This window comes from Rattus rattus, chromosome 7 (genome assembly GCF_011064425.1).
Source record: "Rattus rattus isolate New Zealand chromosome 7, Rrattus_CSIRO_v1, whole genome shotgun sequence".
In the NCBI taxonomy this organism is placed as follows: domain Eukaryota; kingdom Metazoa; phylum Chordata; class Mammalia; order Rodentia; family Muridae; genus Rattus; species Rattus rattus.
This window is the reverse complement of record NC_046160.1, coordinates 33,485,596-33,508,079: the sequence shown is the minus strand read 5'-3', so window position 1 is coordinate 33,508,079 and position 22,484 is coordinate 33,485,596. Positions and strand designations below refer to the sequence as shown.

Here is a 22,484-nt window from a genome sequence, read left to right as displayed (position 1 = left end):
GTATCTGGAATGACACTTTCATTCAGAAGTCATGGAATCCAACAAAAGTAGAAATCAATGGGCAAAGGACATTCTTTAAAGACTAACAAAAGAAAATTTACCGCACTCCACATCTGGGTTCAGAGTTAACATTTGAGGGAGCAGCCATCAAGCATGCAGTCTTCTAGGTACTAATGCCAGCTTCACAACTTAATGGCTTTAAGGCAATTGTGTTCTATGAATTATGAATATCAGAAGAGTTCAAATAATGTCTACTATTCTAGCTTATCTGGCTTGAAATTAAACGAATCTCAAACTATAGTTTATTTGCTAAAACACAAGGGTTGTGTTAGATATAAAAGCACATTTCAACTGAGTGTTAGCATTTTGGTCTCAACTTTAACACTTTTAGAAGGCTTGCCTGCACCTATAAATTTTATAAAAACCATTTTTTCATGTAGAGATATGGGAAGTGTTGCAGTAAATAATAGAAAATGACATCAGGCACCATGCCACGCTACCTCCTGCTACTCTCTGGCCCCAGCAGCAGCTGCCCTCTTGCGACTCTCTGCTGTGAACCTTGTTCATAGTCCTAGCATCCACCCCCTGTGGTTATAGTCACAGTTACCCCCAGTAACCCATTAAAATCAAAACTCAATAGGCTTGTAATTTATCAGCCAGATTTATATCAGTAAATTCTCATCCCACAAAACGTCCACCCAATAAACACAGAGCCAATTGATATTGATATAAACTGCCCACCTAGATAAGACAAACTGTCCTTTAATAACCCATCCCTTACATAGTATCCATATCGACCTGTGGCCATTTAAAGCCACATGGGGATGGTAATCCTTTTCTTCCTCCACCTTTGTTTCTCCCTCTGCCTTCTCATCTTTCTGGCCTTACAAAAATTCTGTCCCCACCTTTTTTTTTTCATTGCCCAATCACAGGCCTTGCCTTATCTTGTGCCTGCCTCACCTGCATATAGACAATGATCCACATTTCACCCTTTCTGTTCAATTAAAAAAAAAAAGAACATTTTTCTCAAATGTAAGCTGAGCACAGCTATTACCACTCTGTAATCTATAAAGTATAAAATACACCTAACACCCAGTCCATCATTTTTATCAATTAAATAGTATATACTGGTATCTATCCTAGCTGAAGAAAGGCTTAAAATCTATGTGTCATATCTTGGCTAGCTTGTATACTATCTGAAAACTATCAGATATGTATTCTCGATGTTAAATAGCCTGGGTGGGCTATGAGACTATAATTAGTCTTCAACCCTGTGGGAAATCTGAGAATCACCAATATTATCTGAAAAGACAGGCAGCCTCACACGGCTTGCGGAGCTGAGACAAGCTGTAGAGACCTGTCAGCAATACATAAGAGCATCAGTCTTCAGCCTTCTGGCCCAGGATCATCTGACAGACACAGAATTTTGAAGGACAGATTATTCTGACTTGGGAGGGAGAGATTATCAGTCAACTATTCTGCATAGTGTGTACTTTGCTGGACAGCAATTTGTCTGTAGATGAAATAGGCAATTTCTGCCTTCTGACCTTGAAGAAATTACCTAACCTCTGGGCTTGAGCCGACTTCTCCATAGAGATCATAACACTCACATTGAAAGACTTGTGGAATTTACTGGAGATACTGTGCCTGATACACAGTAAGTGGGCCGTAAATGGTAGACACTAGTCATGCATCACATAGGACAGATGAGCTCTACAGTCTCATGTAGTGTCAGCATGGCATTCCTCTGGATATAGGTCTATAGGAAGCAGCTTCCTCTTCCTTCAGTTTTTTCTGTCCCATAAAGCAGGAACTTTCCCTTATGGGTCCAGAGAAAGTAGATGCCGCTTCAGTCTTTCTGCTCCTCCTTCTCAGGAAAGGAGTGACAGCCAGTATATGGCAAGGGGGAAAGATACTGATGCTCACACCTAGTCCTGCCTTTTCTGCTACAGGCTTACCTGGCTGTTGCTAGAACGTATTGTACCATTAACTGTGCCTTTCATCGGCAGCTGTATTTGGTCCAGGGCCACACTTAGGCTTCAGAGCATGTCTAACATGCTTCTAACATGCTCATGTGGTTACTGGCCATTTGGAAGTAACTTGTCTGAATGGACTTACAGAGTAAATACATACCATATCTTTACAAATTTAGTTAAAAAGTGAATGCAAATTCACATTAATATCTTACAGGGGTAACCTGTTGAGATGATAATATAGAGGACAGCATCACTTATGTTATACTTGAGACTCCATATGTGTCACATGAGAGATCTATTCTAAAGCATTAACTAGGACTTGACTCCATGGTGTCTGAGCATAGGGAGGAAGTGTGCCTTCCCACCAGCATGAGTGAGTGGCAAGCCAGCCTGTGTGTCTGGCAGGGTTAGGTGAAGATCCAACTCAGGATAACGAGGGTGGACATGAGAAATAAGCCACATTCTCCTCTTCAGTTTTACCAAGAACAATGCTGAAATTTTGACTAAACTATTTTCATGCATTTATGCTTTTGCACTCATGTGGTGCATATAAACACACGTGACTGAACACATGCATAAAAACAGTGACCTTAGAAATTTGAACTGTGTTCCATGTAAGCATCAAAACAAAACTGTGACAGTTACACTTGTTAAAGATGATGACTTTTAGTAAAGTCCATAAACCACAAGGAGTTCCAAGATTACTTCATAGTGTGGTTTATAAACGATAAGGAATCCTAAAATTATTTCACAGAGCTTTAAAAATAAATATCATTTTTATAATGACAGAAAAGCATTGTTTACCCATTTCCAATGCGTTGACATTTGTACTCTGAATGGAAATGCAATCATGGGTAAAGCTGTGAGGACTTAACACAAAGTGAACTGCACCAAAAGTCCTACATCTGACAACACATGTGAGGTTGTTCTACATGACAGAATGGAAACAATTAACTTTGCTGAACGGCAATCGCTGCGTGCACAGCAATATTCCGTGTGAAGAAGTGAGCTATGCACACACAATGCACACACTGCGATCAGGACAGGGGATCTGCGCAATCCTGTGAACGGTGAGCAGAGAGAGCCTGAGCTTTTCTGGTAAAACTCTTGCTTGAAAGAGCACTGACAAACTACAGATCTATTCAGACCTGAGCATCTGGTCGGTATAAACTGAAACAGCACGCCACTTCAAGGAAAATGTACATAATATTTGTTTTCAATGATAAAGTTTAATGTTTTAAAAGGAAACCTGCATCTACCACTCTTAGCCTGACAGCATTTGGGGAAAAAAAAATCAAGATTTCTTTGATTAAAGACTGGTGCTCATACTAGTACATGTAACTTTCTGACATGAAACAATGCAATGTTTCAACATTTGAATAATTTGTATATCCAGTGTACCGATATTTCTACATGCATAATGCAATTAAATGTTTCTAGAGTCCTCACTGGAGCTAATATTTAGAACATTTTATGCTGAAATGTAGTGTCAAAATACTTTCCAAAGTAGCGGCTACTGCAACATTGTCTTCCCTCCCTCCCATCCGTGTAAGGCTGGCTTTTCTTTATGTACCGCAGTCAGAGCAACAGTCTAAATGCAGAAGCTGAGGCCTAGCTGCCTGAAACAGCCCTCTGCAGCCTGTCCGGTCTGTGTGACCCTGAGCTCCTCAATCCAGACTGTGGGCAGCTGTGGGGGAGCTTATTGGATTAAGCCACATTTGAGTCATGCTCTTGTGACTCTCTCACTCACACTACTGTAAATGACCCTTCGACCCCACTCTTCTAACTGCCCACTCATCTATAGTTCTGTAAGGAGCCCTAATAAACTCAATGGATTACGAAGTTAGGCTTTTGAGATAAGCTTAATTGCTGTTGATGGTTTGGTTTCCTATCTGGGGAGAGTTTGCTCATGTTTCCTCAGAACAGTGTTACCCACCCTCGCTTGCTGCCTTTTTAATTGATGAAATTAACAGGGTAGTGGCGACTCTACCCTGCCTATTACCACCTCAGCAACGTAGGATGCAGCAGATACACATTTCTATCCCTTTTCCCTTCGGCGTAGCCATCACCTCCAATGTCAGCAAAGATTAGCCGCTCAATATGACAATGCTATTTGGTGAACATTTTCCCCAGAATGCCTAAGAATTCTGCTAATGTAAATGTTAATTAAACAACTGTCAGTATAAGTACAGACAGCCATCGCTGGCATGTTCGCTGTGGATTCAGCACATGATGCAGACTTCAGGAAATTCCTGTCTGAATTTTAGTATCTGAACAATTGCTGACTGTTTTGCTAGGCACTCTAGAAAAAGCTTACGCATTCTTTCTAAAAATTTAGTTCTGAATTAAATGTGGGCTCACTCCTGAACACCGCACACTGTGTATGAATAACGCATACTCACTTTACATTTTCAGCATCATGTACAAGCTGTGGGAACATCTGGTGTTTTGAAAATTTGAGCAAATCCAGTTGTATTCTCTCTTCCAAATGTGTCCTCGAACATGTGGGATTTGTGTCTCATAATTCATCCCCTCCCCTCTCTCAGTACTGAACGCTTTCAAAGATGCATTTTTATCCAAATGTAATACATTTCTGCTTTCATCTAGCCAGAAAATGAAAAGCTAAACAATAAAGTGGGGGAACAATTTAAAGTTTTAAAATAGAGTCTTAAAGGTAATTATTTTACTTTTACAGTTCTCCTGGTGCACTAGAAAACTAAACTCTGAAGAACATTCCATGAAAAAGGAAATGCTGTGCCTGGTCAATACCAGCTGAGCTAAAGGAACAACCCAGAAACTGACTGAATCTTCACAGCGGTCATAAAACCACACACACACACACACACACACACACACACACACACACACACACACACACACACACACACACACACACCAGCTGAGCTAAAGGAACAACCCAAAACAGCTGAATCTTCACTGTGGTCATAAACACACACACACACACACACACACACACACACACACACACACACACACACCAGCTGAGCTAAAGGAACAACCCAGAAACTGACTGAATCTTCACTGTGGTCATAAACACACACACACACACACACACACACACACACACACACACACACACACACACACACACCCCCCTCATGGGTTCACAGGTGTCTTGAAAGCTTAGGACTAAGATTGGTTTCGATGATAAACAACACACACACACACACACACACACACACACACACACACACACACACACCCCACACACACCCCTCATGGGTTCACAGGTGTCTTGAAAGCTTAGGACTAAGATTGGTTTTCGATGATAAACAATACGGTACTAATTGAATATCCTGAAGCTTAAGATATCACAGACGCTAAAACTCCAAGTGAGGTCTAGATGCAGCTCAAGTTTCCACATGAACAGATCACAGCTGAGGAAGGTCCAGCACTGCCTGCCTGGTCCAACCTCCACAAGCATGCTCCCACTTAGCACACACCACAGTGGACGCCCAGCAACTACTCAAAACAGCCTGGGGCTGAGGACAGGCAGGAAACTGCATCGACAGGAAGCTCCTTCTCTGTTCTTGCTTAGTCTTTGCCTGCTCCTTCAGCAGTGCTCAGTTACGACTCATGAGGCTTTTTCTTTAGACTCCTGGGTGGATTGGTTCCTTCCTACACATTACAGTCACCACCCACCTCATTTGAACTCAGCCCTGCTGTGGCCATGACCCATCACAGGCTGTTTAGGGCTGCTCTCAGGCACTCTGGTCCCAGTGCTCCTTGACTTTTGGACTGGGTCCACTGACCTGTTCCTAAGACTTCCTACAGGTAGTAGAGTGGAGTGGACAGGAAAGGACACGTGTGGCTTCCTTCAGCTCAGACTGTCGCTCCTCTACCAGCTCTACTCTGCTTCTGGTAACAATAACATCTTCCTCAAAGTCTCCATCCTTAGTCTGCTCTGGAAGAGGCAATGGCTAATGGATTCTCACAGTTGAAAAGTGACACACCAGATATATCTGAGCCCAAACATAGGCTGTTCTTAAAATCATCTTGCTAGCTTTCTTTAAAAATCACCATTAGTTCCTTCCTTAAAAACTGAATTATCTCCATTTTAAAACAGTGGATGTAAACTTAAAAATCAAGTTATCATTCAAATTAATTGGACTGTATTAACCAAAAAATGAAAAGGTTCTTGGTTACCCACAACAAAGAGTCTAGTGAGTGAATAAAATCTAGAATTCACCCATGCCCAAACTCCAAATGAAAGCTTTGCAAGACTTTTACAACTCCTGTAATAGCAGCGTGATAGTTACAATAAATGATTCTGGGGAAGGCAGTGCATACACTGGCTGTCTTGGAGGAAGAAAAAGGACAGCAGCAGCTATGACAGTCAAGAAGAAAACAGTCATTCCAAAGGCAGATGCTGAGAGCTACCCTAAGAGACACAATGCCCTGGGCCCCAAGCAGTGAGCATACAACATTTGCCCAGCAGGATTATCTGGGTCAGGGGGCAAAAGGAGAGAAGACCCTACCATACTTTGATGTCAGGTGCCATTGATGAGGTGTGGAGAGCAGGTCTTGGAATGAGGTCAAATGGCTCCAGATCTAAACACAGATACCTGGGAACTATGGCATGCAATCCCAGAGACATCCTCGCCATGTTCTACTATGTCACAGTCATGTAAAAATTCTAAGAGCTCAACCAGAGTCAGGGAAGGTGTCAGGCTGGGTTCTGAATAAAATTATATCAGGGATGGACCGATGATCTCCTTACTTTTGACAATTTAGAATAAAAAGGATGATGCATTTACTAAGGCATACCAATGAGAACTATAACAGGTTAAAAATATACATATAAAGTAGACTGGGCATCTCTGGTTTCTATTATTTCTTTATATGTAATAGGAGAAAGTGATTTCTCAATTAAGCTCAACAAAAAACAAAAGCCAAGTCTTCTCATGAAAGCCTAAAAGCTTTAGAAAAACTTAGAATTTTTTTTTTAATTGAAGAAAGACAATAAAATTAAATCTTTGGAATGGCAGCACCATTTTCATTTCTTTTTTAAGTCCTCTCACTCTCTAGCTTGAGTGCCTTGGTTACCTTGGACACAGCTTTTTGGAGAAAATGTAATTGCATCCACAACAGTGATGAGGTCATCTTGGACAGAGTCGTCCAAGTACTTCAGGCAGACGTCATAGGCATGAAGCCACTCTGTGGAAGACTCTGGAGCCTGCTTGATGAGGTGGGGATCTCAGTCCAGAACAATTTCTGCAACCAGACAGTGTACAGAGAGGCTGGGAGACAGCATCTGCCCCTCCTTCTCAGGGATCCTGGGAGCCGAGTTTGGAAATAGATAAGATATTCTGACTCGTGAGCACAGGCTCCAGTGCTTCCAGTGCATCCTCGCTTTTATCAGTCAGCTTCTTATAATTAAGGCCTATTGGAAGGAAGAGAAAGGAAGGGAGAGGCTGACTGTAATGGGAATACACAGGCACCTCAAACCCACACAAGCCTGGTGAGACACTGGAGGAGAAGACAGTAGTTTATACTGAGAGCTTTAGGCTATCAAGAGAAGACCAGAAACTGAGGTCTAGGCTCAGGCAGGACGTGAGCTGTGCAATCCCACATCATTTGACTCAGGAAGCTCTCAGCGTCCTTCTCCATACCCTCATGAGTCACTGTCTCCTAGGGTCGGCAGCGCATGCCCTGCGGCACCTACACTGACTATCAGTAGAGTCGCCAAACTGCTCACTTGTCACCAGCCACTTGAAGGCAGCTCTCGGAACATCTCATGACCTCAAGGGCACTCTTACACTTGCCATGAAAAGATGAACATAGAACGAAGGGCCACATAAAATCTGAGGCACCACAAAGAGACTTAAGGACTATTAACACATTTAATTTCCTAGGTATAAGCACAAGAATACCACTTTAAACACTCCTAAAATTCACCAAGATGTAAAGCCTCTTCCTTTACATGTCCCGTGATCATACGCAAATGTAAAATGTATATTTAATACTTTATTTATTTTATTTATATTCATGAGTACCTGCACCTCTATCTTCTGTGTACTACATGTGTGTAGGAGGTCAGAGGAGGGTGTCAGATCTCCTGGAACTAGAGTTCCATGGAATTGTGAGCTGCCATATTAGGGTGCTGGGAACCAACCTAGGGCTGCAGCAAGAGCGGCAAGTGCTGCTGACTGCGAGCTGCCCCCCGCCCCCAGCCCCACAAGCCCCATGACTATTTTAAATGAATGAGTTCTACTGGAAAGTTTGCCAAGCCGTCTAAGAACAGAGGCCCAATCATATCACGTTTTAAACACAGAGGAGGACGAAAGAGGGCTGTCTGCAACAGATTGACCTGAAGTCTATCGGGAATTTCAGAAGATTTTTGTTCTTTCCTAATGCTGAATTCTCCCACTGCAGGAAAAGGAGCTGGAGGATACGACCTAAAGTCAATCACCTTCAGAAATCTGTGGTCTTCATATGTCAATGACAGTATATGAGCACAGCTGGCTGTGTGCAGAAAATTAATCCCTAGACTTCATTTAGAAGAAAGGTCAGCCAGCAAGAACATGGTGTCCTACCTGATGCAACAACTTTAAATTTCTTCAGGAGGCGGATATGGATTTCTGGTTTGATAGCAGCTGTTTCAAAGTCCGCACAACCACAGCTTTCCAAGAGAGTGAAATAATACAGCAGCCTTTCATGATCAAGACCCTCGATGGTGGGGTAGATATACTTGACCATGTGTTTATGAAAGGACTCAGGATCTGTCTTCAAAGTGTCAAAGAGATGAAGAGCTTGGGCTCGCTTTTCAATTTCTCCTGTGGACAAACTGAAATCAAAAACCAAACAGTCTACATTACAATATTGCTCTTTAAATAACATTATCTTTAAGCCCTGGCAGAAAGATAATGTGTGTGTGTGTGTATGTGTGTGTATGTGTGTGTGATGTGGAGGTGACATGTGGAGGTGACATGAGCATGTGGAGGTCAGGGGACAGCCTTTTGGGAGTCAGTTCCTTCCTTCAGTATGTGTCCTGGGATACGGTTATGAAAAGTGTTGTGTTCATGCTGAGCTATCTTGCTGGCCAAGACAGGACATTTCTAATGAGTCTTTTCTAAGCAGCCACAAGACTTAGGCAGTGTATATAAGAGAAACAAAGAAGCAGGATGCCCTTCTACTGTGTGGCTTTCACATGTCAGCAGAGGCAGAACTACAGCAGGCCTAAGAAGGAGGCATTCCAGTAGTTCCAGAACCACCATTTCTTGGCAGGCCATAAAACATCAGGCATTTATTCTAAAGCATTTGTGATCTCCACACACATGTGTAGGAACACAAATAAAATATACAAGTAAATAAAAAAGCAAATTTAAAAGAAAGGAAGAAATTGAAGGGGAAGAATAAAACCACGCCATCTAGGCATATCTTATACTCAAGAGTGTTGAATTAATATTCAGTAAAAATAAACTTTATGCCAGATTCAAGTAAGATTAATACAAAAAGGAAATAATTATGCTTTCGATACTGTCTATAGTACTGCTTATTGAATAAAAGATGCATCTTAATATTTAATTTCATACTAATTTAAGTATCTTTTCATACTAACTCAAATTCTAATAGAAATTTTAAAGGGAGTTATTTAAGGCTAATATGCTGAGAAAAAAAAGTTCATGGTATTTTGTTTGCCTGATTGGCTTCTCTGAGTTTTATTTAACTGGAGAGAGAAGGCAGCTATTATTTGATCTTTTGATCTTTTGTTTTTTCCCTAGACAGAAGCCTCAGGTCTTGTACAATCCCAGGGCCATAAACAGGGCAAGACACCATCTCCACTGGTGAGGTTCTCTAGGCAGCTCACTATACCAACAGAAATGCTGTTTCCAGGACTCCCAAAAATACTTGGGGAAAAATGTGAGTAGTCATGTAGGAAAGTAAGGAAAACTTCTCGTGTTTATTCATAATGTGAAAAGTGAATCCCGTCCCACCTTCCACCACTCAGAATGGCTAAGATCAAAAACTCAAGTGACAGCACTGCTGGCACGGATGTGGAGAAAGAGGAACACTCCTCCATGGCTGGTGGGATGGCAAACTTGTACAATCCCCTCCGGAACCAATCTGACAGCTTCTCAGAAAGTTAGAAATAATTCTACCTGAAGGCCTCAGCTATACTGCTCATGGGCACATGCCCAAAAGATGCTCCACAATACCAAAAGGTCATGTGCTTTACTACGCATATGGCAGCCTTATAAGTACTAAGGCAGAAACTGGAAGCAACCGAGATGTCCTCAACTGAAGAATGATTTCAGAAAATGTGGTTCATATACAAATGTAATACTACTCAACTATTAAAAATTCATCATGAATTTTGCAGGCAAATGGATGGAAAACTAGAAAATATCATCCTGAGTGAAGTAACCTAGACCCCAAAGGACATGCATGGTCTATACTCACTGATAAGTGGATATTAACCATAAAGTATAGAATAACCTTGATATACAGACCTAAAGAAGTTAGACAAGAAGGAAGACCCAAATGAGGATGCTTTAATTCCACTTAGAAGGGGAAGCAAAATAGTCATGGGACAGAGAGGGAGGCAGAGACCTGAATGGGAAAGGGGAGAGGGAAATAAATGGGGTGGGGGGTGGGGGGCTTTGGATTGGAGAGAGGCCCAGAGGGCCAAGAGAATGAATGGAAATACGTAGCTGGCAGGGTTGGGGGCTAGGGAGACCTCTAGAAAGTTTGAGAGACCCAGGATGAGGGAAACTTCCAGGACTCAGTGTGGGTGACCTTAGCTGAAACGCCCACCATGTGATAACCTCCTATAGCCAGGCAGGACCCCCAGTGGAGGGATGGGGACACAAACTCACCTACGAAACTTTTGACCCAAAATTGCTCCTGTCTAAAAGAAACACAGGAACAAAAATCAAGCAGAGACTGAAGGAATGGCCAACTAGTAAATGGTCCACCTTGGATCCATCCCATGGGCAGGCCTGACACTATTACTGATGATACTTACGGATAGGAGCCTAGCATGGCTTATTAGAGGCTTTAGAAGCAGCTGACTGAAACAGATGCAGATACTTACAGTCAACTTTAGGACTGAGGCCGGGGACCTATATGGAAGAGTTAGGGGAAGGACCGAAAGAGCTGATAAGAGATAACAACACCATTGGAAGAACAATAGTGTAACTAACCCAGACCCCTTAGAGCTCCCAGAGACTGAGTCACCAACCTAAGAGCATACACAGGTTGGTCTGAGGCTCCTGGAACATATGTAGCAGTGGGTTGCCTTGTCTGGCCTTAGTAGGAGAGGATGAGCCTAATCCTGTGGAGACTTGATGTTCCAGGTTGTGGGGGATATTTGAGGGGGAACCCTCTCAGAGGCAAAGGTAACAGGGAATGGGGAAACAACTCTGCAACATTTGATGTAAATAAATAAAATAATTAACTTAAAAGGGAGGAGATGAGGTCTGAGAATGATTCAGTGAGGAAGAAAATAGTAAACTGTGTGACCCCACTCAGATGATCCTCACTGACAGGTGTGCACACTGAAGGTGTACAGAGGTCAGGAAGGAAGAGCTTAGTACTCATCATGTTGGTTCCCTATGCTAATAACTTAGAGTTGGGCAATTATGAAGAAGCGGGTGAGATGACCCATCGAGCCTCTGTGTTTGCTCACTATCTCACAGAACAACTATGTTGTCAAGCAGGCCAGCACCCACAGTAACCATGGTCTCACAAGCAGCAGCCCATCTTTAACAGTTCTTCCTCCTAGCAGCAATATCCTAAGAGTCCTCCTGTTATGTCACACCCCTGGCACTCCAATAAACAGTGCTCAGGGTAAAGCCATCCACAAAATGGACAATGGCTCCATAATGGTTTACTTAGCTTCTGTTTGACTTAGTTCTGAATCCAGTCCTTCTCAACATGACTTTGTCTCACCCACTCAAATTCTGTACTGACAATTCAGTTTGTCTAATGTGCAATTTCAGCTAATTATCTTGTCAAGACAGATCTGAAAATACCTTTACTGATACATAGATAAAGACCCAAGCACCACTTCCAGAAAATTACAATGTGCTAAGATCTTCATAGATGCCAGTAATCAATAGCCTATTTTAATAGCTTTCATTGAAACAAACTTATCCTCTTTGGAACAAGAAATTAAATCTTTGCTTAGAAAACAATTCTAAAGAACCTCACTCAGGGAAGCCAACAAAATGCTGCGAAACCTTCGGAGACTTTTCTCATCTAACTAATAATTACCTCGGAAATGGTTTCAGTGCTTCTTTCTTGGACTGGGGTGTAGCTCATATTCCATGTGCTGCCTATTTAACTTTCGAGGGCTAACTACTGGAAGACATTGGTTGTACTTACTGTTCAAGGAATAAATTATAACTAATCCTATGATTAAGGTGTTCTATCATGCCTTCAAGTTGTCAATAACTCAGCCATCTAAAAACACCATGTGTTGTATGAACTTTTTTATTTGCACAAGAAAACAAATTTATCTAAATACATTTTTCTTTATTCAGTCTGAGATCGTGATAATACAATTCCATTAGTTGGACTAAAAGAGGCAAACAGGAGAAGAGAAAGGAGGAAAGAAAATGATGGACACAAAGAAGGCTCTTGGAGCAGCTAGAAGAACGCACAGAGGGGAAAGGAAGGGGTCGGGGACATGACTTACAGGCAACCCAGCAGGCTACTGGTTCTGACATCACTTCTGCAGATGTTTCTGGTTCCTATTTCTGACAGAAGCCACCAGGGCTAATTCTGGCAAGTGAGAGCTGTTCTCAGTTAGATCTTCCCAGAGTAAATTAGTATCCTTCAGAGAACTGTGCTAGGCAAAGTTGAGACACAGTGACTATGCATTTTACACAGAGACTATTCCCCAAAGCATGAAGAGTTGCTAATCCCAATAAAGTATCAGTGGCTTCAGCACTGGCAACTAGGAAAATGACATCATGCACCCTCTGGAATGACAGGCACACGGAAGCAAGGCTAAGTTATCTAGCACAAGAATGCCCTAGGGAAAGACAATGCTAGTTGACTCAATTTTTCTAGATTACCAAGACGGTGAAAGAGTTGAGTTCATTTTAGTACAAGGTACTAGTGAGTTCTTCACTAGGCATTTTATTATGTAAATATAGTGTCAATCTTGAGCTCTATGGGTAAATTTTATCTTCTTCCTAGGACAACCCTGTCTCTCAAGTTTTTGAACAGGAAAGGTCAATTTGACAGGTTGTATTCAACTACATACTATTTGCATGTTCAACAACATTACAGAAATATCATAGCATAGGATAGCAGTACAGGCATCATCTATTAGGATAGTCACTTACATACTGTACCATCATTACCTCGATGTATAGATAGTGATAAACCATACTGACTTTGAAAGAGTAATTGGTCAGATATACTGCAGTGGTCATCAGATGAATTAGGAGAATGTGGAATAAAAACCAACAGTTAACAGGGTATGTTTAAACATACTTCTAGAAGACAGATACTCTGTATAAATCTCTAATTTCATGGCATTTAAAAACTACATAGGTAACTTTCCAGGGAAGAAATTGAGAATGACGATAGTAAATAGGCTGTTTGGGCCTCACAGTTCTCTCTTAAGACTCACAATCCTGCAGGTTGTAGGGATACCACAGCAGAACTCCATGGCTGAGAAAACCAATGTCTACCCAGGGTGTGGGTGAGTCATGTACTGTAATAGGCAAAAATCAATCTTTTTAGTTTTCTTAAAACTAGTGAAAGGAAGAAAGAAAAGAAGGGAGATGTAAGGAGGAAGGAGACTGAAGTGTGGGTGCTTAGAGGGTCACTCACAGAGTGTGTTAGGAGTGGTCAGGCATCACAGCAGAGCAGGTTAGCTTCACCATTTAATCACCTGTTACGTGTGATGATGTCATTATGCAGTGAAGGCAGGTACAAGATAAAATGAGCCTGGCAACGATGAGGAGGGAAGTGATGGACACGAGAAAAAGTTTTAGAGGAGGAGGAGACTGAAACCAGAGAGGGGGTTAGGGATGTCAAGAGAACATGGCTGGATGTTAAGATTCTCTCTCCACATTTACAGGTTGTTATGAATATTCTCAGGGATGGATGTCACTGGGCCTTGTATGTCTAGGTGGGCAATTACATCTTATCAGCTGATCAGAAGTTATTGTGTTGTGTGTTCTTTCATGTGGTGATTTAATTGAATTCAAGAGAGTATGTGATAGCTGGAGACACTGGGCTGCCAATGGAATTGGGATGCATGTCTGGCATGAGGGCAACCTGTCTTGGGAAACAAGCGGTCAGAGACGATTGTTGCATGTTCAGAGAGTAGCCAATCAGTATGATATGATAGAGCAAAAGTGGGTGAGAGACTTTACTGACTGAGATGAAGACATCCAACAGATGTCATGGGGCACTGCAGTGCTGGACCTAGTGAGGATGAAAGACAAATATTTTATTTAATTTTACAGCAACAGTGTTATACTATTTTTGCTTAGAGCTGTCAAGAACAAGCTCCAGAGAAGAGGATCAGCTGGTTCAAAGCCACACAGATAGCACTGCACACACAGAGCTGGTCCAGCGATCCAGACTTGAGGGAAAGCACACCTGCCACCCAAAAGACGCCTATCAAGGTGGTGCTGCAGGCAAAATAGGGCAGAGGAGCCGTGCAAGGCTCCACGTTTGGTAGAAATGAACTCCATGGGCGAACAAGGCGAGCTACCACTCTAAGGAACACTAAGACACAATAAATGTACCCTGAAGCAAAAGAACAGCTTATTCCGTGGTTATTCCAGTGGGTTAACATCCTAATGTCACTGGCTTTACTGATGAAAATGTTGGGGTACCTGGACAAGTATTTACAAGGCTGATTTCGCAACAACCAGTTAGTATGTTTGATTAAGCTAGTCAGCAAAAGTGCGTTGCCTTTCTAAGCGATGACAAATGAAAGTCCCAAACAGCAATTAGTAGTCAATATTGGCGTTTTACCACTCACAAATGATGGTGGCCAGGGAGTGTAACACCCATTTCCTGCTTTGCAATTGCTGTGCATCTGCATAATCACACTGCCTCTGTGGTATATCATCACACCAGGAGCAGCCGTGCATGCTCCTCAGTTGCCTAACACCCTGTAATATATCTCAGAGACCAAAGACTTTCCTGCTTTACCCAGACAACATCCCCTATGTGCTCTATTAATGACAGCCAGAAGACGACATACTAGAAATGCTATGGTGGCTATGTTACACCAGACAAACCAGAGAAAGTATTTACTTGAATACACATAGCGTGCCTGAGAAATTTGTGCAATCAGGACAATATTTATTCTCCTCCATAACACCATCATCGCGGAAACACTCTGATCAAAAGTGAAATGAAGACGCTTTCATTTCTCTTAATCATTGCAAGGACAAACGTGACCAGGACTAAAGCACCTTTTGGCATAACAAAGATTTGAACTCAGCTCTCCCTTTCCCTTCCTGGACACTGTCAGACATGGCTTGCATCAAACAAGGACACATGTTTCTCATGCCCATTCTCCTCCTCTAAAATGTACCTTTCAAGCGCAGACACTTTACTCTTACAAGACACATGGGAAAGACCCTCATTGTCTGTCTCGTCTCAGTTAAAGTCTCTAGTCGTTGCACAAGCGAAACACTACACCAAACACTTTCCTCGAGGAAAGGGATTATTTCACCATGATAGATCCACATGGACAGTTCATTATCAACAGTGAGCAGGGAAGAAACTCAAGCAGGGCTGGCGCACTGGATTCCAGGAGCTGATGGCAGAAGCTCGTGAGGAGCCTCTCAGTTCCTGCCTCTTGTGGTTTGCTCTGCCTGTCCTCAAGCCTCAGCCTTTCAGCCACAAGTCACTGCTCCATCCTGCATAGGCCTTCCTAGAGTTCCATGATTCTGACTCTCGTAAGGCCTGCAATGCCAGGTTGGGCCCACAGTACCCTTCCCCTCACTGCTCCTGCGTCCACATCACTCTTGCATTTAACCACATGCTAAGTACAGACATATTTTGTTTGTCTGGCAGCCTCAAACGTATTTCTTTGCCTCTTCTACAGTACAGCTTCTGCAATCTGACAAGCTGGCACCACTCTGGTCTCATCCCATACTCTGTACAGCTCCTCATGAGCCTTCTTCTGAGCACAAACCAGAGAGTTCTTATGAACTTCAAATTTAGTCAATGTCTCCATTTTCATGTCCTTTTATTTCTGCCTTCAAATGTTTAACTCAGCCTAGTCTTCCTACAGAGATGCCTAATCGGTCCTCCTAGAGCCTAGAAAAGTAAGCATTTACCATCTGCGGTCGAGCATCAATCACAGTACACCGGACAAATGCCATATAGATGTTAGCATTTGTGCGATCACAAGCATGTAAGACACATCATAAGTTAACATGCCACGGGTCTCACTTCCCACGCCTTAACCAGCATGCGATCCTCTCACTCTGGCTCTCATCTCACAGCTGTGCCGTTGTGCCCTCAGTCTCATCAAGTTCCAATACATGGGACCCTCTATGCTCACTAAATCATCTGCCACAAAAATGGGCTTCCTACCCTTCCAGTGTTGACAGCTGAACTTTGAACCCAATATTGAGATCTCAGCCAGAAGTTCAAAGTTGAATTGCCCTGACAAATACCAGAGAAGAAGGCAATTCACAACATAAAGTTTATCATCAGCATCACAGTGACCTGGAAGCCAAAGAAATAGTTCCTCCTGTGTTGAGATCTCTAAGTCTGCATAAATACCGCTAGGTGAAGGAAAGTAGTACGCACTGTTCACACTGTCTTGTCTCCTCTGATGCAGTCTCCACTCCACGAGAAGCTCTATTCTGGGACCACTTTTATCTGATCAGACTTCTAGTTGTGATCTAATATCATAACAGGGTTACACTTACATACTTTTATTGTCTCTCCAGCGCACTAAACCTCCAGAAAGTAAATACTTGGGAGCTACTACAAACCATACCCAAAGCGCAGCTGACACCTCAAAAGTGCACACTGTTGGAAAGCCTCCCACTCACCGGCTCTCAGCTTCCTCAAGGGCACACTGTTGGGAAAGCCTCCACTCACATCTTCTACCTTCCTACTGGACTTTCTTACAGCACAGGATTAAAGGTTTATTTTGATACTGCTACCCAAGCCTATTGCTCAATCTGTCATTTAACGCCTAGTGCAGACCTCGGCTCCTGGAAGGTACCATAGATACCCACCATATTCTACCACTAGAAATACACCACTGCCAACAGATTCTCATCAAACATATGAATGCATTGTAGTGTCTAACCCAGAAATCTGATGACACTATAGGGCTCATTAGAGAAGGAAAGCCTAAAAGTGCGAGACATCTTGCGCTACGCTGAGAGAGGTAACATTGGCATTGCACGTATTAAGACTGTTCCAAACAAGAGCCCAGAAGAGACAGACACGGACATTAACATGCATGCTAACCATACTTACCCACTCATCACTCACAGGGAACTCCAAATGGCTGCATGAAGACTTCCCACTCAGTGACACACTGTACTGCTGTGCTAGGAGAGAGCAATGCAGTAGACATTTTCTCAAGGGTTCTTCAGGTAGAGTCACCAAGAACAGAGAGACAGTACAAAGACACAAATGACCTGAACTCGCAAAAAGAAAATTTCTCCAGACACACACAGCTGTGTCGGGATGGCGCGCGACAGTCCTCCTAGGGTAGAGAGCTCTCGAGAAGCCACTGCCCGTGACGACTGCCCAGCCTCACTCCCAGTGCCGCTGCAAGGGCAGGTTACAGGGACTCTGTCTCAGCCAGTGGCTCCTAGGGCAAGGTGATTCTGACCCTACCAGCCACCTGGAGATGTGAAGAAAACATTCTCCACTGTCACAAATAGTGGACGGGATGGTACAGAAAGTAGGTATGATTCTTACCATCCTCACAGAGGATAGGTTGGCTCTTCTCCAAGAGAGAATTACCTAGTCAAATAGCAATATTAAGTTGAGGAAAGAAAATATTACAGTAATTCTTGCATAGAGATTCTGGAGCCCCAGATGATATTTGAAAAGCATGGAAGGAAAACTATAAATAACATGTTAAGCTTTTCTTGAATTATCGAGGTGTTGTGTTGCTTTCAGTCATAAAAATAGATAAAGGTGTGTCTTTGGTACACGCAGTCTAGCTAGGAAATGAGTACATATATATAAAATTTAGTACCAGCAGGAAGGTTTTCTTAATTCCAAAAATACTGTAAGAATTGATTAAGAGTAACTGTCAATTTGAACTGACAGATGAACAAATGAAAATTAACTAAGCACAAATGTCAGCAGGCCAGTCTAACCTACTTCTGATAAATGGAGCAAACCTGATCACTGTGAAAAAGACACGACCCTCTAAATCTATAGCATTCTTTGTAGCCAACAAAGATCTAGAGGGAAGCTAAGACAGGAAAGCTACATCACAGGGGTGTGTATGTGGGAGTGGGGTGAGGGTGGGTGATGTCCACAAACACACCAGGAAAAGAGTCCAGAAAGTAATATTGTGGTTACTGCAGGAATCCTACTTTCTCTCCAAAGGCAAAAAAGTAAGAAACGGAATTAGGCCTTAGTTAGAAGGCGCTCTGGTATGCCACTCACAGCAGCAATGGACTCGTTGTTGTGGAGGATGGCCAGCTAAATATCTAGGCAATGAGCCTCAGTGCTTGTGTTTCAAAGCCACCAGGGGTTTGCAAAAGCTTCCTGAACATGTCCCTCCTAAGTCCTTACTTGCTGACATAGTATGGTGTCTGTGCCCACCTCTCTTTGCATTCTTCTGGGATTCTGAGCTTTGTTTTTCGACAATCTTCTTAGAAGGACGCTACTCCAGGAAAGCTGTTTTGTTTGGGAAGAAGTGACATGTAAATGCAAAAGTGTAAGTCAACCCATGCAGAGCTACTGTCAGTGGTATGATTCTCGCTATGTGTTAAACATGCAGTGTGCTACCGTCGGTGGGTACGATTCTCATTAATTGTGTCAGAATCCCACGGTGTGCTACCGTCAGTGGGTATGATTCTACGAAGTGTGTTAACCCATGCAGTGTGCTACTGTCAGTGGCATGATTCTTAATGAAGTGTATTAAACCCACGCAGTGTGCTACTGTCAGGTGAGTATGATTCTCATTATGTGCGCGTTAACACGCAGTGTGCTGCCGTCGGTGGGTAGCGACTTTCCCACGAAGTGTGTTAACCCGCAAGTAGTGTGCTAGGCCGTCAGTGGGTATGATTCTCATTGTGCGTTAACCCACGCAGCGCTACCGTCAGTGGGTGGCGATTTCCAATGAAGTGTGTTGACCCATGCAGTGTGCTACCGCAGCGCATGATTCTATCAAGTGAAGTTAACCTGCTGGTGTGCTGCCGTCAGTGGTACGGATTCTCGATGAAGTGTAAGTTAACCTACGCAGTGTGTTACAGGTAGGTGCGATTTCTATCAGCTGCTGCTGTCATGTGGGCATGACTCTCAATATGTTAACGCATGCAGTGTGCTGCTGTCAGTGGGCATGATTCTACTGAAGTGTGTTAACCTGGCACGCAGTGTGCTGTCACTGTCAAAGCGGGCATGGATTCTAATCGAAGCGCGTGAACCCACGCAGTGCCGCTGTCGCGTGGCATGATTCTCATTTTATGTGGTGAACCCATGCAGTGTGCTGCCGTCAGTGGGCATGGATTCTCATTATGTTAACCCGCATGCAGTGTGCACCGCTGCAGTGGTATGATTCTAATGAAGCAAGTTAACCCACGCAGTGGGGCTGCCGTCAGTGAAAGGATTCTAATGAAGTGTGTTAACCCATGCAGTGTTGCTGCGGTTGCAAGTGGGTATGATCTACCGAAGTGTGTTAACCCATGCAGTGTGCTGCTGTCAGTGGGTATGATTCTCATTATGCGTTAACCTACGCAGTAGCTTTACCGTCAGTGGGTGCGGATTTTCATATGTGGTTAACCTGGGCATGCAGCGTGCTGCCGTCAGTGGAAAGAGATCTCAACGAAGTGATGCTAACCCACGCAGTGCTGCTGTAAGTGGGTATGGATTCCTTACTACAAAGCAGCGTTGTCAGTGGGTATGATTCTAATGAAAGTGTGTTAACCCATGCAGGTGCTACCGTCAGCGCATAGGACTTTCATTATAGGTGTAAACCGCGCAGTGTGCTGCCGTCAGGGGGCAAGGATGCACATGTGTTAACCTGCAGTGTGTCCAAAGCCAGTGCCGTCAGGACTAGACTCAGTCGGCGTTAACCCAAAGCAGTGCGTCGATCAATAGTGGCATGATCTTCTAATGAAGTGTAAGAACCCATGGCAGTGTGCTGCTGTCAGTGGCATGATTCTCGTTATGCAGTTAACCCATGCCAGTGTGCTGCTGTCAGTGGGCATCATTCTCATTAGGTGTTAACCCACGTGCGCTACTGTTGTCAAGTCAGTGGCAGCACCCTTAATGGCGGTAAGTTAATCCCATGCAGCGAGCCGCTGTCAGTGGAGTACGATTCTTAATGAAAGTGTGTCGCTAACCTGCTGAAGCGCAGTGTGTTGCTGTAAGGGCATGATTCCACGAAGTGTGCGATAACCCACGGCGTGCTGCTGTCGCGTGGCATGATTCTCTATTGCGTATAACTCACGCAGTGCTACTGTCAGTGGGTGCGATTCTCAATAAGTGCGTATAACATGGCAGCGTATGCCGGGTTGCGGGCAGTGATCTAACGAAGTGTGTTAACCCATGCCGTGCAAGTCAGTAAGTGGCATGGACTCTCATTAAGCGTGCTGCTGTCAGGTGGAAGGATGACCAATGAAGCGGAGCTACATCCACGCAGAGCCATGTCGCGGGTACAATTTCTCGTTGGCGTGTTAAATCCCACGCAGTGTGTTGCATGTCAGGGGTAAGGATTCCATTGAGCGAGTTAACCTGCATGCAGTGTGCTGCTCAGTCGGGTATGATTTCAATGAAGCAGCTAACCCAATACGCAGAGCTACCGTCGCGGGCATGACTCTAATGAAGTGTGTTAACCCCATGCAGCGCCGCTGCTGTCAGTGGGTAAGGATTCTGTCGGGCGTTAACAACTCACGCAGTGGTGCTGCTGTCAGTGGATAAAGGATTCTACCGAAGCGTGTTAACCCGGCGCAGTGCCGCCAGTGGGTATGATTCTCCGCTTTGGCAGCGCTGTCAGTGGGCACGATTCCCTCATGATGCTGTTGCAAAAGTGTCAGTGGGTATGGATTTCTCAGCCAGTGTGCTGTCAGTGGCATGTGATTCTCATGGAAGTGTTAACCCATGCAGTGCTGCCGTCAGTAAGGATTCTAATGAAGCGCAGCATCCCATGGCAGTGCTGCTCAGCTGGGTATGATTCTAATGAAGTGCAGACTCGATGGGATAAAACGGTATACCACTTAGGCACATCACCAAGGAGCCTTCTAGTTATGAGAATCGCAGAGAAACATGTTAGGGATTTGATTGAATCTGTGTGTGTGTGTGTGTGTGTGTGTGTGTGTGTGTGTGTGTGTGTGTGTGTGTGTTGTATTTGTGTGTGAGGCGATGTCAGTGGTTACAGAAGAGATACATGTGGACATCTGAGGACAATCTCAGAGGCTCGGTCAGGTGCCTTCCATCTTTTGAGTCAAATGGCGTCTCATCATGGCCTGCATCTTTGCCACAGAGCTAAGTAGCTGTCCATAAGCTCCCAGGGGATATGTTTGTCCTGCCACTCATTTACCATCTCACTGCTGGGATCAGTAAGAAACTGCTCACCAACTACATGTCTGGCCTCTTCCACATGTTCTAGGGCATCCGAAGTGCAGGTCCCTCTTGCATAAAAGGCAGCACCTGCTGACCAAGCTACCACTCCAGTCGCAAGCAAGCAGATCTTTACCGCCTAGAAGACGAGTAGAAGAATTGATTTTATACCCTAAAACTAGCACTGCCCGGCTCTGAGAATGTTTTCACAAAGACATGCAGACAATACAAGACATATATAAAAGACTTATGAAATTCAGAGTATAAGAAGAAGAGTCAGCCTGTGCATAAGTGGAAATAAGAGTGCCAAGCACCAGGAGGACACTGCTTTCTCAGTATTGCCTGAGATGTTGAACATCCACCGGTAAATGAGAAGTGGCAAAGCTCAAACCCCACTGAAACTGTGGGAGGGTATTTCACAAAACAAAGCCATCTAAAGATCTGTAAAGACTGGCTTTTTCTAGACAACCGAATAGAGAAGACACTATTATATACTATATCAAAAACATTACATTTGTCCTTGAGGACATATCACATAGCATATGCCAGCTGCATACTCTAGACGACAAAACTCCATCAAATGTAACTACCAGCACAAATAGCACTCCATCTCATAGCACTGTTATTCCTCTACATAACAACCCTCTCATAAGAAACCATCACCATGGCGGAGTGAGGATTACAAATGGCAAAGGAAAAGCACACTGTAACTAGAGGAAGAAACCCAGACTCAAGTCCTTCCGGTCGTGGAGGCCTGGGACAACCCTTACCTAGTTTCCTCCTTGAAGC

The 22,484-nt window shown here is 43.6% G+C and overlaps 1 protein-coding gene across 1 annotated transcript in view; it reads right to left on the bottom strand.

The window, feature by feature from the left end:
* Nbas (NBAS subunit of NRZ tethering complex) overlaps positions 1-22,484 on the bottom strand; it is a 367,894-nt gene that overhangs the window by 73,948 nt on the left and 271,462 nt on the right. Inside the window, 5 exon segments of the mRNA XM_032907488.1 lie at positions 7,053-7,196; positions 7,199-7,235; positions 7,237-7,281; positions 7,283-7,380; positions 8,534-8,784. Of these exon segments, the coding sequence (XP_032763379.1) occupies positions 7,053-7,196; positions 7,199-7,235; positions 7,237-7,281; positions 7,283-7,380; positions 8,534-8,784 (575 nt within the window).